At 45.7% G+C, this 20386-nt stretch overlaps 1 protein-coding gene across 1 annotated transcript in view; it reads left to right on the plus strand.

Annotated features, from left to right (window-relative positions):
* The window catches only part of LOC137537135 (uncharacterized), a 171530-nt gene that overhangs the window by 102500 nt on the left and 48644 nt on the right, over positions 1-20386 (plus strand). The window contains exons 12-16 of the mRNA XM_068259265.1: positions 2194-2281; positions 8081-8233; positions 8347-8515; positions 10847-10979; positions 12828-12870. Of these exons, the coding sequence (XP_068115366.1) occupies positions 2194-2281; positions 8081-8233; positions 8347-8515; positions 10847-10979; positions 12828-12870 (586 nt within the window). The remainder of the gene's footprint in view (positions 1-2193; positions 2282-8080; positions 8234-8346; positions 8516-10846; positions 10980-12827; positions 12871-20386) is intronic.

A 20386-nucleotide genomic window follows, 5' to 3' on the forward strand; every position in this document is an offset into this window, starting at 1 on the left:
AGGACCAGCGTGGTTTGAATTATATAACATGTTTTTCTTATGAAATCTTTATGGCATGCGTGAGTAAGGGGCGTGGCGGGGGCGTGACTTTAGTGTCCCTTTTTCTCATCTCAAAAAGTTGGGAGGTATGAAAATAGTAGTAGCATGGATTAACCTTTCTAATTGGTCCAATTAGAGATATCTTTTTTCAAGAGTAGCACAATTAGAGTAAAGCACTGGGCACCGGTGCGAATGCTTCCAAAGTGTAATTCCATCCGGTACATAAAGTTACAGCAAAAGAAAGTAAAGGGACGGTCTAACAGCTGTTTCATGAGTCTCCCCGCTTTGTTAGAGGCACATGGATAAACAGAAGAGCTGTTCCCCTGGTTTATATTGCACGGGGATTGGGACCGCCCCTTCAGGGTGCGTGTCATCAGCCACTGTGGCCAATCAGGATCTAGGGCTTTCGCACAATCCGTGTGCTGTGTCTGCTGGGCTGGGGTCACATGAGCGGGCCTCTGGGTCAGGTGGCATGTGGTCTCCATAGTAACAAGTCATGACGGATCTTTCCTTGGCTGTGCACAATGCGGAAGCAGCCGCTTGCCACTGGTTGCCATGGGGACAATCACACTTGGTGATTAAACCTCCGGGGGAACTACCTGAAAATAGAAAGAATAAACAACATTAATAAAATCAAAAGCGGGCATTCCTAACAAGAATTACTGATTTAAAAGATGTGAAAGGAATGCATAACAAGCAAGCATAACAGTACAATGAACTAGATCGTTATATTGTCCCTACACGATCCAATCAAAATAGTGCAGGGTAAAAAACAATTCAATAACATTCCAAAAATCAAAATATCTTATTTCCCTCATAAAAACCCAGAGGTCCGCATGCTTTATTGAGTGAAATATATGTAGCCGCCTCCTGTCCTAGCAATGTCTCATGATCCCCTCCTCTCCGGGGCACATCAACAGTTTTCAAACCTGTGAACCTAAGGAGGGATTTTTTTTTACCCCGTGTTCATCTGCCATGTGTTGAATTAGCCTGCTTGCTCCTTTTTTGGTCTTATGTAAGTTTACATGCTCTTGAAAACGTGTACAGAGCTGGCGTGTCATCATCTCTGTATAAAATCAGTCACAGAGATGAGAGGATTGCATATACAGTGAACACAGACTGGCAGAAAATCCCTAATCACAAAAGTTTCACAACCAGAGAGACTCTCTTACCTGGTATGAATTGAGCACAGTGGTTACATTTGCCACATTTAAAATTACCTGTGGTCTGGAATGTGTTAGCTAATCTGGCTGTCTCTGTGCCTGTAATGATTAGTGATGTATCTGATGATCAGAACAAGCTCTATCAGCACAATAGTCAGTATTTTATTCAAAGTGTGATCACACGTGTTTGGGTGCACAGTAATATATCAGAGCACTAGAGAGGGATAGCCCTTCAGTGATAGGGGCTATCACTTAACAATAGAGTGGTCGTACAGGCAAAGTCGGTAACAGGTCAGTCAGGTAGAGGTACAGAATCGTAAGGCAAAATTGGAGTGAGTATTCAGACAGAAGTCGGCAACAGATCAGATTGGCAGAGGTACAGAATCGAAAAGCTAAATCAGAGTGAGTGTTCAGGCAGATGTCGGCAACAGATCAGATTGACAGAGGTACAGAATTGGTAGGCAGAGAGTAGTCGGAGGTACAGGCAAAGGTAATACACAGTAATAATCAAATACAGTAATAATAATAATCCTAAGCTAAGTGTGAATCCCCGGGGTCCTGCCGGTTCAAGCACACATGGATCTGACTAAGGTCTGAGAGCTTTCACTGCAAAGTTTCAGCAACAATAGACAATGAACTAGTGACATCCCCACGCTGAAATGCAGGAAGGCAATTCCAAGCGTCCCGCCCAGAATACTTCCACCAATCAGCAAGGAGAACAGCAGCCAGATGTCAGCTGACCGGCCGGTCAGCTGACTCGTCTCCTAAGTCCATAAAGGTCCTGCCGCTCCATGCGCGAGCGTGCCGACCTGAGCCGATGCGCGGCAGAGAGACCTGTTCTGCCGGAGGCCGCGAGGGATGCCTGCGACAATGCGGCAACAGCCGCCATGACGTCAGACATGCTGACACTACCCCCCAAGCGTGGACTCTGGACATGCCCAGAATGGTTTCTCAGGATGTAATGAGTGAAATTGTTGTTTTAATTCCTCAGCATGAAGACGCTTGGCAGGAACCCATGATCTTTCCTCAAGACCATAACCCTTCCAGTGGACCAGATACTGCACAGAATTCAGCACCCTGTGAGTATCCAGGATCTCCTCAATTTCATATTCAGGCTCCCCATCAATCACCACAGGGGGGGGGGGGAGGAATCCACATGCACAGCAGGCTTTAACAATGAAACATGAAAAGATTTTACACTCCTCATATTGGCCGGAAGTGCCACCCTGTATTCCACCTCATTAATCTTTTCACTAATGGGATATGGACCAATATATCTAGGCCCCAACTTGGCTGAAGGTTGTCTTAAGGCAATATGACGGGTGGAGACCCAGACCATGTCCCCTGGTGCAAAAACCCACTCAGGGAATCACTTCTTATCAGCTTGCCTTTTTTGAACCTCAAAGGCTTTCTCCAGATTAACTTTCACCATGGCCCACATTCTTTTTAATTACTCTTGCCATCCTTTCAATGCAGGAAAGGGGAATTACTCACAGGTAATGGAGTGAATTTAGGTGATCTCCCTGTGACTACCTGAAAAGGTGAAAAGCCTGAGGACGAGTTCCTAAGATTGTTATGTGCGAATTCTGTGAAGGGAAGGAACTTAACCCACTCATGCTGAGCATCAGCCACATAACATCTCAGAAACTGTTCATGGGACTGGTTCATTCTTTCAGTTTGACCATTCGTCTGGGGGTGATAACCCGAAGAAAAAGACAAGGTCAAACCCAATGACTGACAGAAAGCTCGCCAAAATCTAGAAACAAACTGAACTCCCCTGTCGGAAACCACATTCACCGGTTTCCCATGTAGCCAGAAAATGTGGACGATAAATAGGTCAGCAAGTTCCTGAGCAGAGGGAAGTTATTTCAAGGGCACAAAATGAACCATTTTACTGAAACGGTCCACTACTACCCATATAATGGTCATTCCCTCAGAACTGGGGAGTTCCCCCACAAAGTCCATGGAGATGTGAGTCCAAGGCTCCGCAGGCACCGGTAAAGGTTGCAATGTCCCTGCAGGGGCTTGCCTGGAAGCTTTGCTCCAAGCACAAACTGAACAGGACAATACAAACTCCTTGCAGTCATTCTTAAGAGACGGCCACCACACACATCGAGACAACAGCTCCTGGGTTCTGGTTATGCCAGGGTGTCCCATATTCTTATGACTGAAATAGTTGTAAGACATGAAGAGGCAGATGAAGTGGCAGAAACAGGTGATTATCAGGCTTCCCCTCAGGAGAGTCTTGTTGATAAGACCCCAGAGTGGTTGTCAGATCCTCCTGAGGTTCAGTGGCTGCCACCACTAAATGCTGAGGGCTGAACTGTCTCAGAATCAAAGCTACGGGACAATGCATCTACTTTGATGTTTTTGTTACCCGGTTTATAAGTTATTATGAACTTGAATCTAGAGAAAAAGAGTGCCCACTGAGCTTGTCTTGGGTTAAGCCTCTTAGCCCCTTCAATGTACTCCAAATTCTTATGATCAGTATAAACCGTAATCACGTGCTCAGCTCCCTCCAACCAATGACGCCACTCCTCGAATGCCATTTTAATTGCCAACAACTCCCTGTTACCGATGTCATAGTTTTTCTCTGCTGATGAAAACTTGCGAGAGAAAAATGTGCATGGGTGCAAACGTCCCTGAATCCCTGAATGCTGAGACAGAACAGCCCCCACTCCTATCTCAGAGGCATCTACCTCCACAATGAAAGGACGGGTTACCTCCACATGTCTGAGGATAGGGGCAGAACAGAATAATGTCTTTAACTGAGAAAATGCTGCACAAGCTTCCTCAGACCAGTTGCAGACATCTGCCCCTTTTTTTGTCAGGTTAGTGAGGGGGCGACCACAGCAGAGAACCCTTTAATACATTTTCTATAATAGTTTTCAAACCCCAGGAATCTTTGGAGTGCCTTCAAACCGGAGGGTTGAGGCCACTCCAACACAGCAGAGACTTTTTTAGGATCCATGGACAGGCCAGTAGTGGAGATAATGTAACCCAAAGGGACCTCAGAGACTTCAAACAAACACTTTTCAATCTTTGCGTACAAACAATTTTGTCTAAGCTTATTCAATACAAATTTAACATGCTCCCTGTATTCCTTGAGATTCCTAGAGAAAATCAAAATGTCGTCCAAATAGACAACAACGAACCGGGCCAGTACATCTCTGAAAATTTAATTCACCAACTCCTGAAACACTGCGAGAGCATTACACAACCCGAAGGGCATTACTACGTATTCATAGTGCCCGTCGGGTGTGTTGAAGGCCGTTTTCCACTCGTCCCCTTGTCTGATACGTATTAAGTTGTATGCCCCTCTCAGGTCTAATTTGGAGAACAGTTGGGCCCCAGATACTTGTGAAAAAAAATCCTCTTAACGGTAGGGGGTAGCGATTCGGGATGGTTATTTTGTTCAAAGCTCTATAGTCGATACAAGGACGGAGTCCACCTGTTTTTTTTTTTAACCAAAAAGAATCCTGCCCCAGCCGGTGATTTAGAGGGATGAATGAAACCTTTCTCGAGGTTCTCTTTGATATAATTCTTCATGGCCAACTGCTCTGGACCTGAGAGGTTGTACAAATGTCCCCTGGGAGGCATGGTACCGGGCCTTAAATCTATGGGACAATCAAATTCTCTGTGAGGAGGAAGTTTATCGGCAGAGCGTGGGCAAAAAACATCTGAGTATGCGGTGTTTTTGACAATCTGGGGACCAGGCCAGTAATTGCCCTGTGTTCCAATCAATTTGAGGAGAATGTTTACGTAACCAAGGGAGACCAAGGACAATAGTAGAAGAGGACATGTTCAAAACATAAAATTGTATTTCTTCCTTATGCAGAACCCCCACACGACAGGTGAGGAGAGGGGTCTGCGAGAGCGGTTGCTTGTTCTGTTGGGGAGAGTCATCGATAGCGGTTACATAGATCTGCCTTTCCATGGAGAGAATTGGAATATTCCATTTTGAGGCTAGATCTAAATCAATGAAGTTTGCTACAGAGCCTGAATCAATAAAGGCCTGGGTACAGTAGACTTGATTCCCCCATGTAATCGAACAAGGTAATAACATTTTAGCATTCTTTTGAGGTAAAACAGGTTTGCCTAGGGTAGTACCTCCCACTACACCTAGGCGGAAAAGTTTTCCGACTTCTTACAACAATTTTGGACAAGATGACCCTTCTCCCCACAGTATAGGCAAAGACCCTCCTTCCTTCTCCTAGTTTTCTCAGTCTCTGATAGTTTGGAGTGACCTATTTGCATAGGCTCATCAGTACTAGTCGTGACCGAGGGAGTGGAAAAAACAGCCTTAGGAGAAGCACGAGTTCTGCCCTGCTTATGGTACCCAAATCTACGATCGATTTTGATAGCCAAGGTGATAGCCTCATCTAATGACTTAGGATCTGGATGGCTAATCATAACGTCTGATACTGACTCTGACAACCCCATTAGGAAATGATCCAATAAAGCAAAATGTTCCCACCTGGAAGAAACTGCCCACTTCTTAAATTCAGAAGCATAATCTTCGACAGTATTGTGGCCCTGACGAAGATTTTTCAGCTTCCTCTCTGCTGAGGCGACAATGTCGGGGTCATCATATATGACTGCCGTGGCCTTAAAGAATTCCTGCACGGACGTCAAGGCTTCATGTCCGTCAGGAAGACTATACGCCCAGGTTTGCGAATCACCATGTAACAACGTTTTAATCAGAGTTACTCGCTGTAATTCTGTACCTGATGCAATAGGTCTCATCTCAAAATAAGACATGCATCTGTTTCTAAAGTTTCTAAAATCTGATCTATCTCCTGAAAATTTTACTGGGAGGGCCATCTTGGGCTCCAAGACATGAGTGGGAGGCGCTGACGAAGCAGGGCCCTGCAAAGTACGCACAGCATCAGACAAAAGGTTCAATTGTGCCTGTTGTGAGCTAACAGTGGTGGTTAACTGATTCACTGCTGTGGTTAAGGCCTGGACCTGCTGGCATAAAGCCTCCATAATGTTGGTCTGTTGTTATGTAATGATCAGTGATGTATCTGATGATCAGAACGAGCTCTATCAGCACAATAGTCAGTATTTTATTCAAAGTGTGATCACACTTGTTTGGGTGCACAGTGATATATCAGAGCACTAGAGAGTGATAGCCCTTCAGTGATAGGGGCTATCACTTAACAATAGAGTGGTCATACAGGCAAAGTCGGTAACAGGGCGGTCAGGTAGAGGTACAGAATCGTAAGGCAAAATCAGAGTGAGTATTCAGACAGAAGTCGGCAACAGATCAGATTGACAGAGGTACAGAATCGATAGGCAGAGAGTAGTCGGAGGTACAGGCAAAGGTAATACACAGTAATAATCAAATACAGTAATAATAATAATCCTAAGCTAAGTGTGAATCCCCGGGGTCCTGCCGGTTCAAGCACACATGGATCTGACTAAGGTCTGAGAGCTTTCACTGCGAAGTTTCAGCAACAACAGACAATGAACTAGTGACATCCCTACGCTTAAATGCAGGAAGGCAATTCCAAGCGTCCCGCCCAGAATACTTCCACCAATCAGCAAGGAGAACAGCAGCCAGATGTCAGCTGACCGGCCGGTCAGCTGACTTGTCTCCTAAGTCCATAAAGGTCCAGTCGTTCCGTGCGCGAGCGTGCCGACCTGACCCGATGCGCGGCAGAGAGACCTGTTCTGCCGGAGGCCACAAGCGATGCCTGCGACGATGCGGCGACAGCCGCCATGACGTCAGACGTGGAAGCGGCGGTCGCGTTGCTTTCCGCCGCTGAGGTAATTCCACCATTCCTGACAGTGCCCTACACTCACTTTCTACAAGTAGATCCACAATGGTTTTGGCTCTATGGAAGGTAACCAAGAGTCTGTTAGGAATTCTGTCCATTAACTTGGGAGATTCTTTCAATTTACCCCAGTTTCTACACATTGAGGTACAGATTGTTTTTCACCATTGGGGAGAATTCAGAGATAAAGGGGATGTTAGCATTCTCTCACCCCCCCCCCCCCCTAGTCTTACTCAGTCTTTTCCTCCCTGTCTTTCAACTGATTCACATCTGAGGAGGATCTGGCCCTACAGTAGTCTCTATCAACTCTATTAATCAATGGTAGTGGTTACCCCCGGGCCAGAAATCTCAGTCCTAACTCCTGACTCTGTTGTATAATGTCCTCATCTTTGCTGTTGTTCCTTCTAAGGTGTACAGATGGCCCGAACATCAGATTTTGGTTTTGCGAACCGCTGCAAAAATTTGCGCGAACCACCATAGACTTCAATGGGCAGGTGAATTTTAAAACATACAGGGACTATTTATGGCCACAATAATTATGGAAAAGGTGTTTCAAGGGGTCTAACACCTGGAGGGGGCGTGGAGGAGTGGGATACATGCCAAAAGTCAATCGGAAAAGTCTGTATTTGATGCAGAGTAGGGTTACAATCCCTAAAGGGCAGAAATCACATTGCATTGCTAAATTGGAGGCATAAAGTGCTTTAAGAAACATCTTGCATGTGTATACATCGATCACGTAGTGTAAGTAGTGTACTGCTTCACACTGACAGACCAAACTCGCACCGCCACAAACAGCCGCAAAGCGTTGTGATTAGTTGACACTATCTTGTCCTGCGTACAAACACCTGTGCCTTCTCAAGTTGGGAATGTGAAAGCAATCTCTAATCCAACAAAACTGAGAAGTATCGCATAGAAAATGTATCTGCAGGTAAATTGCAAGCTTGAAGGAGAGCTGTGGGGAGTGGACATTCCCCTGAAAAATCTGATGGTGATCGAAATGGATCGACCACGATGCTGGCCCGGAATTCCCGTTCAGTGACCGGCTTTGTTGTGTGGTCAACATAAATTCTTTCCTGACCCGCTGCTACTTCTGTGTAGTCTTTCATCAGCGACCACATCAGGATAGAATGGATGGTTTGAAGCCGTGCCTTGTGGATGCTCTCCAGAAATACTACAAGGTAAATCATACGCTGCCAGAGAACATTGTGGTGTACCGAGATGGAGTGTCAGATGGACATTCCCCTGAAAAATGTAATGGTGATCAGAATGTATCTACCATGATGCCGACCGTAGTTCCCGCTCAGTGACAGGATTTGTTGTGGCTAGTATAAATTCTTGCCTGACCTTCTGCTACTTCTGTGTAGTCTTTCAGCTACCACATCAGGATAGTATGGATGGCTTGAAGCTGTGCCTTGTGGCAGCTCTCCAGAAATACTATGAGGTAAATCATGCGCTGCCAGAGAAGATTGTGGTGTACCGAGATGGAGTATCAGATGGACAGCTCAGCACAGTGCAGAATTATGAGATCCCGCAGTTATAGACCTGCTTTGGTACTTTTGAAAATTATTCCCCTCACATAATTGTCATCGTAGTGCAGAAAAGGATCAGCACCAATCTGTACTGCTTCGTGTCCAGAGCATTTGTTTCCCCTGCTCCCGGTACCATCGTGGACCACGCTGTCACCTTCACCAACCGCGACTGGGTGGATTTTTTCCTGCTCTCCCGCCGTGTCAGGCAATGGTGTGCCATTCCCACTCACTATATACTGTATGTCATGATGAACACTGCAAACCTCAGCCCTGACCATCTACAAAGCTTGACTTTCAGATTGTGCCATATGTACTGGAACTGGCCTGCGACCATCCGAGTGCCAGCACCCTGCAAATATGCCCACAAGCTGGCTTTCCTGTCCGGGCAGTTTCTTCACCATGAGCCTTCCATTCAGCTGTGTAATAATAAGCTTATCTTTCTTTAAGGGCTCTTCCACACTAGGACGTTGCGTTTGATGCGACATTATGGTCACACATCGTGCCCCTAACGCAACGCATGTCACTTTTGAAGTGTGACGTTAAATGGCCCTACGTTATGTTTCTCGCAGTGCGCCATTTTCGTTGCATGCTGATAGAACGAAAACGGCGCATGCGTCCCATTTTTAAAAAAAATCAAAAACATTACTGAGCATGTGCAAACAGTCCAACGTAACTAATAACACAGAGAATGCACAGCATTCAGCACTTTCTAAATATTGCTACACGTTACACACAACGCAATGTGAGCACTGTGAATATCACACATACTTTGTGTTGCTGTGCTTTAGTCTGCGTTATTACTTTGTATAACGTGAAGAGCCCTAAGTGTTAGGAACCAGTGGTGCTCTCCAGAGATCACAAATTCAAATTTACCCACTTTTTTATGAATCCAGAAGTCGATTTTGAAGATCGATACCGATCACAAATTCCATTGTATCCAAATTTTACTCTCGAATTCGGCCGTGATCACGGGTGTTAAACCCGTGATCACGAATTCGGATTCAGCTACCATCGCTCAAAACCCGCCGAATTTAAGGGTTCATGGCAAAGCCCCCTTAAATGCCAGAATCGCCAAATTTGCAGGTTTTGTTGAGAAGAAAAGTGGGAGAAAGGGGAAATTTTTTTTTTCAAAAAGACCTTATACTTTTTGAGAAAATTGATTTTAATAGTTCAAAGAAAAAAACAATACATTTAAATGCCGGTCAATGACAGATCATGGGAAATATTTCCCAGCAGTTAATAGCAAGAACCCCTTACATCCTAGCAACACCAAATTTGCAGGATATGTTAAAAAGATAGTGGGAAACAATATATATATATATATAAATTGTATTTTTGGGGAATGTTCTGACTGTGGGAAATCTGAAAAAAAAAGTGACGTGGGGTCCCCCCTCCTGAGTCTCTGTAACCCCTTGTCCCCCATGCAGGCTGGGATAGCCAGAATGCGGATCCCCGGCCGACTGGGGTTTTGCACCCTGAGCTATACCTGCCCACATGGTCCATGGTATGGGGGGGCTCCGGGGGAGAGGGGCAGCCAAGCCTTCCCCTCTCCCCCCGAGCCCGTGTCCAATCCATGGACAAAGGGCTCTTCCCCACCTCCGGTGCCCCAGGAAGATGTGTGGGCGATCATGGTGGCATCTGGGAGTCCCCTTTAAGAAGGGGACCCCAGATGCCCAACCCCCTCCCAGGAGAAATGAGTATAGGGGTACAAAGTACCCCTTACCCATTTCCACAAAGGGTTAAATGAAATAAAAACACAACCACAAAAAAATGTCCTTTAATAATCTTAATTAAGATTAAGGTTTAAGAGTGGGATGTTTCGTATTGATTTCATGGAAAAACAGGCCAAGCGCCTCTTCAGACCCCCGTCCAACCAATGATCAGGTCGTCAATGAATCTGCAGTATCCTCGGATGCTCCCGGGAGACGAAACATCCCACTCTTAAATTCAAAATGGAATATAGTGCGGAGTTGCTTCACTTTCTCGACATAGAAATTAGATTGAAAGTCAACGGTTTCGAGGCGGATTTATATCGCAAAAATACGGACAAGAATGGTTTCCTATTGGCCACTAGTTGCCATCCGAAACAATTGATTAATGGACTCCCTAAGAGTCAATATATTCGATTGAAATGTATCACATCTGTTGATACTTTATATTGGAAACAGGCCGAACTCCTGACTCAGGATTTTGTGAAAAGAGGCTACAATCAGAGAAGATGTGAGGAACTAGCCAAAGAGGTGGGAGCAATGGATAGAGGAGCACTGAGAACGTATAGAGTACATGCTGATGAGGATGGTGACACTGATGTAAATTTCATTACTACATTTTGCAGGGAGTCCTCGATTCTGCGGGACACTGTCCTGCAGTTTTGGCCGCTGGTGGAGGCGGATCCCCAGCTTGCCCAGATCTGCCGAGTTCCACCCAGATTTGTTTACCGTAAGGGTAAATCTATCAAAGACCAATTGGTAAGGGCCGATATTGGGAGGTTTAAATTACCCCGCCAACTATTTTTGGCTACCCCTAGGAAAGGCACTTTTCCATGTCCTAATTGCCAACATTGCAACAGTATTATAAGGGGCCCCAATGTCCAGAGCATGAGATCAGTAAAGCCCATTCCCATCAGAGACTTTGCCACATGTGACACTAGAGGTGTCGTGTATCTCATCAAGTGCCCGTGCGGTTTGCCCTATGTGGGTCAGACCTCAAGGGACATCAAAACAAGGCTCAACGAACACAAGAGCAATATACGCAATCCTGAATCACTAACAGAGAAAGGGGAAAAGGATGAGGGAAAAAAGAGGGAATATCCCCCAGCATGACATTTCGCTGAATGTAATCATAATGTGAGCCAGCTTCGGTGGCAGGTACTTGAAGTGGTCCAACATCATGAGGGAAGAGGATTTAGAAAGGAGTTGCTTAGGCCTGAGGCTTGGTGGATGGACAGGCTGGGATCTCAGTCCCCCGGCGGCCTCAACGAGGACTTCAGTTTAAGGTGCTTCTTATAATTGGTGTTTGTCCTTTTGACAGTAAGGGTTAAAATTTTGGAAAAGTGTTGTGCCCGCCCTGCAATTGCTGGGAGGGGTGTGTCTACATAAGTTTGTCTATATCAGGCATGGGCAAACTCGGCCCTCCAGCTGTTACGGAACTGCAAGTCCCACAATGCATTTGCCTTTATGAGTCATGACTGTGGCCGTCAGACTCCTGCAATGCATTGCGGGTCTTGTAGTTCCTTAACAGCTGGAGGGCCAAGTTTGCCCATGCCTGCGGAGCAGTGCTTTTCAGCACTGCTAGATTTGGGCGCAGCCATAGACAATAATGGGAATCAGTCTATAGCGGCGCTCAGTGAGTAACGTCGGCGCCGTCAGAAGATGGAGCCGAGGTTGCTTAAAAATCACAATAATTTGGCCTCCAGCAATAGCTGAAAGCCGAATTATTTCATTCCCTACCATCCATGGCGGCCTGGAGGGGGAATAGTAATTAACACGGCCCGGACTTGTGCAAAAGCAGGATCAGCCATATACCGGCTGTATCCTGCGCCCAAGTCTACCGACGCTGATTTTAAATGTACTCCATGCCTGGTCTATATGTAAGCTTCAGTTTGTTTGATGGTTGAGCACTTGAGAAAGGGCATGTAGCCCGAAACATTGTGCTTTCAGTTTGCTGTACAACCACATAAATATGAAATAAATACAGAAGAGTTCCTCTTTAAGGGTCGAGTCCGGATCTGATTGTTTGTGTATGGACAGGAAAGCTGAGATCAGGGTTCAGGGAGGGAGAGTGGAAGAGGGGAGGAAAGTCACAAGGGCAGTCTGACCCTGACTGGAGAGCTTGTTGTAGATTGTATTTGTAGACATCACCCAACTTGTCTGTCCTGTTCACTGATCATCATTATCATCCACCATATAATAATCCGAGGAGAAGAGCTCCGTGTTTGATTCTCAACTCGGGTTCCTTTTAAAATGGACATCCCAGTCCAGACATATTCTCCAGAAATTCTGTCTCTTCCTGGTGTAAGAAACTGTAACTTCCTGTAACTATGGTGACACATCCATACTACGTCTCCAGCAATTAAATGCATCTGTACAATTAAGATTTTGTTCAATGAAGAGAAACATTGCAACACTAATAGTATTAGATGGCTGAGTGGCGAGGATTACACAGAGGATGCAGTTAGCATATTCACCACAAGATGGCAATCTCACATCTCCCAGGTGGAACGCACAGCCTGGAAATATTTCATTATTTCCAGGCTGTGCGTTCCACCTGGGAGATGTGAGATTGCCATCCAAAGAGAGGAAGAGGCGTAACAGCAGGAGGAGAAGTTGCAGGAGGTGGGGGAAAGCACGGATGGAAGAGGTAATCGTGTGATTGTTGTTATATATTGAGCAGAGCAGAGGTCGGAGTGGACATACTTTGTTACAGAGGAGGTCACAGTACATCTGTCACTATCCTGATCATCCCCCTTGAAGTAATTGCCATACAACTACCCAACCCAGGCTACCCAATATGGGGCACGTCTGGCTCCCTATATGGGGGTGGCTACCTAATGTGGGACACATCTGGCTACCTATATTGGAGGGCTACATAATAATGGATACATCTGGTTACCTATATTGGTAGCTACCTAATATGGGGCACATCTGGCTACCTATATGGGGGTGACTACCAAATATGTGGCAAATCTGGCTACCTATATTGGAGGCCTACATAATATGTGACTGACTGCTTTATTCCCCATCTGGTGCTTAGTTATTGAATATCGATCGACTATTTACTGCTATTGCGTTTCCTGTTTATTGATGGCCTGCATACGTATCTGTCTCCCTACATAGTCTGCTGGGCCATGTTCTTCTCCAATTATGTACTATGTTCCCAAGGAACGCATGGCCAGACTCCCACCTCCATTATACGGAGCCCCCACCTGCGCACCCCCGTCTCCCCCTCACCGCACTTCTGCTGGGAACACCGATCAGCTGTGCTCCCTGATGCCAGGGCCCTAAAGAAGTCCATCTGGGGCCACATCCGCCTCCTCACTAGAGCTGATACAGAGGCAGAGAGCGCCACAGAGGCAGACTTGCAGGGGCTCTCATTGGACTATCCATCCTCCGGCCATCCAATCCATCTTTCTAGCAAACGTCCGATCCCTCCCAAGTAAGCTCAATGAGCTCCTGTCACTCAGCTCCTGGCTCAACAATAACATCCCAGATAACCCACTACATCTCCCAAACATTAGCCTCTTCCAAGCCTGATAGAGATGTTATATTATCTGGGAAGGAGAGAGGAGGCGGCATCTGCTTCTACATCAGCTCCGCGTGGTGCCCAGCCACTACCATTCTTACTCAATTCTGCTCCTCCTCATCAACTTCACACCCACATACTCACCAAGAGAGTTCTTCTCCTTTGTACTCACAGGAGTCTACACTCCTCCCCCCTCAAGCTCCCCCCCCCCCCCGACACGGATGTTAAGAAAGACCACTGCCTACTGCCTTATCCAACTAATCCCCACCTACAGGAGGTGCCTGGAGTCCTGCATGGATGCAGAATGCTGAAAAGTTCCAAATTCTGTTCGGCAGGCATTTAAGTGAGACCAGAGGCAAATATTGCATATTATGGATACAAGAGCACCAAAAAAATAAAAGTATCTAAAACGTTTAAAACATGACAGAGGTGCCTGCCACTTCTACTGACCATATCTCAGTGTTCTCCCCAGGCTCTTTTAGTTGGGTGCTCCACCCGGCTAGTTTTAGTGAGCACCCGGCTGTCATTGGCTCACCACCTCCTCTGCTGTAAACAGAGTTGTGCAGAAAAGTGCCGACCCTGTATTCTCTCATCTCGCCCCACCCGGCTAGATTTTCATGCCACCCAGCTGGAAAAAAATTCTGGGGGAGAACACTGTATCTGCTATTACTCTGTTATTGCCTGATGAAGCGAGCTCAAACTTGTAAAACGTGTTGCATTGTCCCCTGTTGTATGTAAATAACCTTGTTCTATTTGACAAACGCATTGGCAATATTTGTGTCTGCTTGGAGGAGGCACGCCCACCACTGCCTCCTCATGTTTTAACCTTTTTAAAAAAACTTTTATCCTTTTGGTGCCTATGTATCCATACTACGCTATATCAAGGTCACCCCTGGTAGAGGGGTGTTACACCCTTTTTTTCCACATCTACGGAGAGCGACTTTTTTGAGTGGAGTCAGGTCAAATCTCCCCACCTGCCTATACAGTGGTTGCCTTTGAGGTAACCCTGGTTTGTGAGTATAGCTTATTACTCTTGCTGCAAAATCACAGAAAACACAGCGCTCTCCGGAAAGCCATTAAAAGCTAAGCTGTTAAACGCCAGCATTCTTGGAAAAAAAAAACCACAGCGTTTGAACGAGACGCTGAGCAGAAGCCTGTGTGAACCAGCTCTTATACTTCATTTTTACCACCAGTACATACTACACTATATTTGGCTCTTGGGTCATCCCTACTCTGTGTTCTGAGGCAAATATTAACCCTTACTGCCAAACACGTACCCAGGTACGTTGTGGCAGGTAAATGCTTTAACTGCCAGCAATGTACCTCCTATGTTATTGGAAAGTAGTGTTATTGGAAAGCAGTGGGAATGGGGCCAACATCATTCCTCCCTCCTTCCACATGCACCCCCCCGCCTCCCTGCATGACTGGATTAGCTGTCAGGAGTGCAATTACTCACCCGACTGCTTCACCATGTAGCGTGTCCCACGCCGGCAGTCATTCTCTTTCTCTTCCCGTAGTAACAATGCATCATACAGAGATCGGGAGAGGAGAGAGAGGGGACACCGTTTGGAGCCAGCGATCGGGTGAGTTTATTACACACCAACCTCTGCGCTCCAGCCATGCAGGGGGGCCCATGTGGAGGCCACAGTGTCCCCTATACCTGCTACCTATACTGGCTACACCTATACCTGGCTACCTGGACTTGGTGCATCTATTTTTGGTTACCTATACTGGCTGCACCTATATCTGGCTACCTGTGCTGGCGGCACCGATACATGGCTATCAATACTGGCTGAACCTATACCTGGCAACCTGGAATGGGGCATCTATTCTAGGCTACCTATACTGGCTGCACCTATATCTGGCTACCTGGATGGGGCATCTATTCTTGGCTACCTGTACTGACTGCACCTATACCTGGTTACCTGGACTTGGGCATCTATTCTTGGCTAGCTATACTGGCTGCACCTATATCTGGTTACCTGTACTGGCGCACCTATTCCAGGATGGGAAAAGTGGGATACTAATACATAACCTGAAAGCCACCACAGCAGGTTGGCCCTTTTTTACATTTGGGAATCTTTCTTAAGGTGGGCAGAAACGATCGTTCAGGCCCACTAATGGAAGGATAGCTGCTATCCAATTCAGTCAGATTAATGGAATTGATCTGAAAAAGGGATCAATGCAATTGATTTTACAATTGAATTGGAGAATTGATCGTTTGAAGAATCGTATCATTTATGGCCACCTTAATAAGGATAACTGGATAGGGGTGCAAATTCAGTGCTTGCCACAGGCGCTATTACCCCTTGATTCGCCACTGCATGTGGGTAGCTTGGAATGAACAACCAATCTTAGTTTCTTTAAGGCATGAAAGAAACTGAGAAAAAATTCTTCTGCCAGTTTTCTTTCTTGAAAAGCACTTATGGCTGAAGTTTGAACCTTAACCACCTGAGCGGTATGGATGAGCTCAGATCGTCCATACCGCCGCAGGGGATCGCATGGCCCCGGGTGGGTTTTTTAATACAAATTGTTTTAGATCACGTAACTAGCAATTGGCTAGCTACATGTAGCCCCCGATCAATGGCAATAGCGCAGCTTCTCCAATAGCCTCCAGGTGTCGGTATGGGGAGGATCAGGACTGCGCATGACGTCAGACATTATGTCCGATCATCGCCATAGCAATGACAGAAGCTGTTGCGGTTCTCGCGGGATCGTGGATAGGTAAATATAGCCAGCAGTGATCGGGGGGATCAGAGCGGTGCTGGGGGACTTGGGGCACATGTGTAGCTAGCCTAGTGCTGGTCACACTATATAAAAGAAGTTTGTAACAGAAATTTCCCTCCCGCGGTCGCTTGGCCGCAAAAATTGAACGCCAGGGAGGTTAAAAGACAATTGAAGTGAGAGGGATATGGGGGCTGCCATATTTATTTCCTTTTAAACAATACCAGTTGCCTGGCAGTTCTGCTAATCTATTTGGCTGCAGTAGTGTCTAAATAACCCCAGAAACAAGCATGCAGCTAATCTTGCCAGATCTGACAGTTTTGTCAGAAACACCTGATCTGCTGCATGCTTGTTCAGGGTCTATGGCTGGACTGAAGCTGATAGTAAAATGTCTCTGGGGTACTCTGTACACCAGGCATTATATATCCTCCAAGCTTTATGATATATTTGTTTCGTTATTGTATTCTTGCTCTGAATCAAAGCCTCAGACAGATTATCTGAAAATCCTTTTGATTTTAGGATACCCCACCACTCAGGTTCCATGCGGAGAGATGAAGAAGTCTGAGCTGAGCAGGGCCCGGTGTCAGGAGATCTGGCTGATCCGGCAACAGGATAGGTTCTGTTATTGCTAAACTCTGCTGTAGAGCAAACCATCGTCTTTAGGGGACAAAGAGCTTCTTTTGGAGTAGCTCAGGCCTGGTATCTCCGGATCTTGTTCAGAACCTGCAGTAATAAGTGTAGTGGAGGAACCACACAGATTTAGATTCAATCCCCAATCCACCAAAAACGCATCCAGAGTCAAAGGATTGTACTGTGGGCATAAAGAACAAAATATTTTGCATTTGCTGAGAAACAAATCCACCTCTGGGGTGCCCCAAAGAGCCAATATGTCCCTGTAACCTCATTGTTCAGACATCATTTGTCATGTGTGAGTGCTGATCGGCTGAAATAGTCTGCCAGACAATTCAAAGACTCCTTCAGGTGTACTGCTCTTAGGCATTCATAATTCTGCTCTGCCTAGTGGGGAATCCGGCAAGTCTGGGACCAAAACAATTGTCTTCTCGTTTCATCCCAAAAGCTCCCCCCACCTAAATTTATATATGCTATGATACTGCTGCTGTCAGTCCGTACAGTAACATAATATCAAAATATCTGTACGCTGAAGGGCTTGCCATACAGCCTACAACCAACTCTCTGCTGTTCAAGGATTGATTCTGGATCCATGTGGACCTGTATTGTGCAAAAGTCCATGTGGGCCCCCCAACCCCAAGAGCTGCCATCTGTCGTGGTTGTCTTTTGGGATGGATAACTCCATAGGCCTTGATTCATGAAGTGTTACCGAACGCTTATTGAGCTTTTGGTAATTTAGCACTATCATTTAGCGGAAGTTAGTATTCATAGGTGACATCAGATGTCAGTATTGTGCGTGCGGTATTCTGGCGGTAATTGTGCGGTACATTTTCCGAAACTAGTATTCAAGAAGCAGAAAAGGGGCGTGTCAGGGTGGTAAATTCCAAGCGCAATATCGCCTGCACTGCCCTGTCTTTATTTATGTTTCTGCTGTTGTTGTATCTAAAGGGAACCTGAACTGAGTAAAGTTATTTAAAATAAACACATGATGTAGCTGCAAATCAATATTACATCCTTACCTGGCTGTCAGTTCCTCTCAGAAACTCACCATTTTCTTCTTACAGTGATCCCTTCCAGTTCTGACAATATTTTGTCAGAACTAAAATATACCAGTTACTGTCAGTTATATATCAGCTGCTGTCAATTACAACTGAATGTGAAAGCTAATGCCCATGTTTCCCTATGGCTCAAGTGGGCAATATTGCAGTGTAACAGTGTGCTGACCAGGAAGCTGTTATGGGGTAATGGCCATTTTTTTTTTCAAAATGGCGGACAAAAAATTCCATTGATCACAGAGTACAAACAGGACGCAGAAGAGGAGAAAGATTGATGAGTAGACTACACAGGAGGTAAGTATGACATGTTTATTTTGACTTTTTATTTGCAGTTCAGGTTCTCTTTAAATTGTAACTATTACTTGTTATGGAGCACATATGAACACACCCCTAGTAGCACCAAAAGCTTTTTAGCCAGCCTCCGTAGCCACAATGCACCTTTCTTACCCACAATGCACTTGAAAACGTATTTTGTTCGATAAGATTGCTAGTGTCGATATTTACTGCATGCTTACCGCATCATTACCGAACACTAGCGATCTTTTAACGAACAACTGCGGACAACTAAAAAAATTGCTGAATACTACTAAGCATTCGGTAAATTTCACATGCGGTAAATTAACGAAAAGCAGATTTTTGCCGCAAATTGTTTGATGAATTGAGGCCATAGACTTCCCTGGATAGATGAGGTGGATTCTGCCACCAGATGAGGGATACTTTCACAACTTCTTGTCTAAGGATCTGAAGTTCTTTGTTCCAGACTTTGAGTATCCATTTTTGTAGGATCGTGGTGTGTAGTTGTGCCCACTGGAGTGCCAGGAATGTGGAGGTCAATATTCTCAGGACTGCAATGGCCTTTCCTATTGATATAGCCCCTGTATTCTGAAAAGAGAGAAAAGAAAAGACTTAAAGTGGATCCGAGGTGAACTTTTACTCATTGCGTAATTGTGTTCCTTTCCTATTGTTTATAGGGCATTCCTCAAGCCAAATACTTTTTTGTTTTTGTTTTAATACTCTAATTCCCTATAAACTAAATAAACCACGCCCACAGGTTTTCAGAGAGCCTTGGCAGTCGCAAAGGGTCATGGGAGCTCAGTCTGGGCAGGAGGAGGGGGAGGTGTTACTAGCCATTGATTTCAGAGGCAGAGGGGAGGGAGGGAGGAGGGGGGATTAGGTTTTTTTCCACAGGCTTAGTGATCAAGATACAGATAAGCCTGCCTCTGTGTAATGTTTACAAACATGGCTGCTGTCATTGTATCACAGGAAGAAATAATCATTTTCTATTAAAGCTGTTTGCAGCTATATTTGCGGTGTAAACTATCTAAACTTTAGAAAAAATATATAGACAAGTTACTTGTTATAGTTAGTTTTTCATCTCGGATCATCTTGGAGACTACTGAATGAATGTTGTCCATTCAAAATCACCTGAATTGTACTGCTTCAACCTTTTCAGATTCAGGATAAAGTGAAATTGTCCCTGAGGTTTTTACACAAGGAACACTGGGGGAATAATATCCCTGAAGTCTCTGACATTTGGAGTGTGAGATTTTGGTGGTGGTGGTGGTGGTGGGGGGGGGGGGGTGTAGCCAGTGAGCTCATGCAAGTATATAAGAAATCCAGCACGTTTCTGAAGATCATGAAGACAATTCAATCATGTTAAATAAGTTTTTACGAATCCCATTCCACAATTTAGTCCCTCTGTTAATGTCTTAAAGGGGTTCTGTGGAGGGGGTTAAAAAGACAGAATCTGACACTTACGGTACCTGGAGCTTCTATCGGCCTCCTGCAGCTGTCATGTCCTGCGCCGTCCTCCGATCCTCCATTCCCCACCACCGGTCCCGCTCTAATCTAGCGCGGCCGCACGCGTCATCGGGAGCTTACTGCGCAGATGCAGTGCAAGAAAACATTGTACTGCGCCTCCACAGTAAGCTCCCGATGATGCGTGCGGGAGCGAGCACTATTCGTCTATTTAGACAAATATTAGACCGGGACCGGCGGCAGGGAAACGAGGATCGTAGGAGGACGGCGCGGGACATTACAGCTGCAGAGGGCCGATAGAGGCCCCAGGTAAGTGTTGGATTTTGTCTTTTGAGCCCTTCCACAGAACCCCTTTAAACATTTTCATACATTTTATATTTCTTATTCTTAACCACCTTGGCGGTAATGACGAGCTCAGCTTGTCCATTACCTGACGCGGTGGATTTCTCAGCCCCTGGAGTGTCTTT

Source organism: Hyperolius riggenbachi, chromosome 10 (assembly GCF_040937935.1).
Source record: "Hyperolius riggenbachi isolate aHypRig1 chromosome 10, aHypRig1.pri, whole genome shotgun sequence".
Lineage (NCBI taxonomy): Eukaryota > Metazoa > Chordata > Amphibia > Anura > Hyperoliidae > Hyperolius > Hyperolius riggenbachi.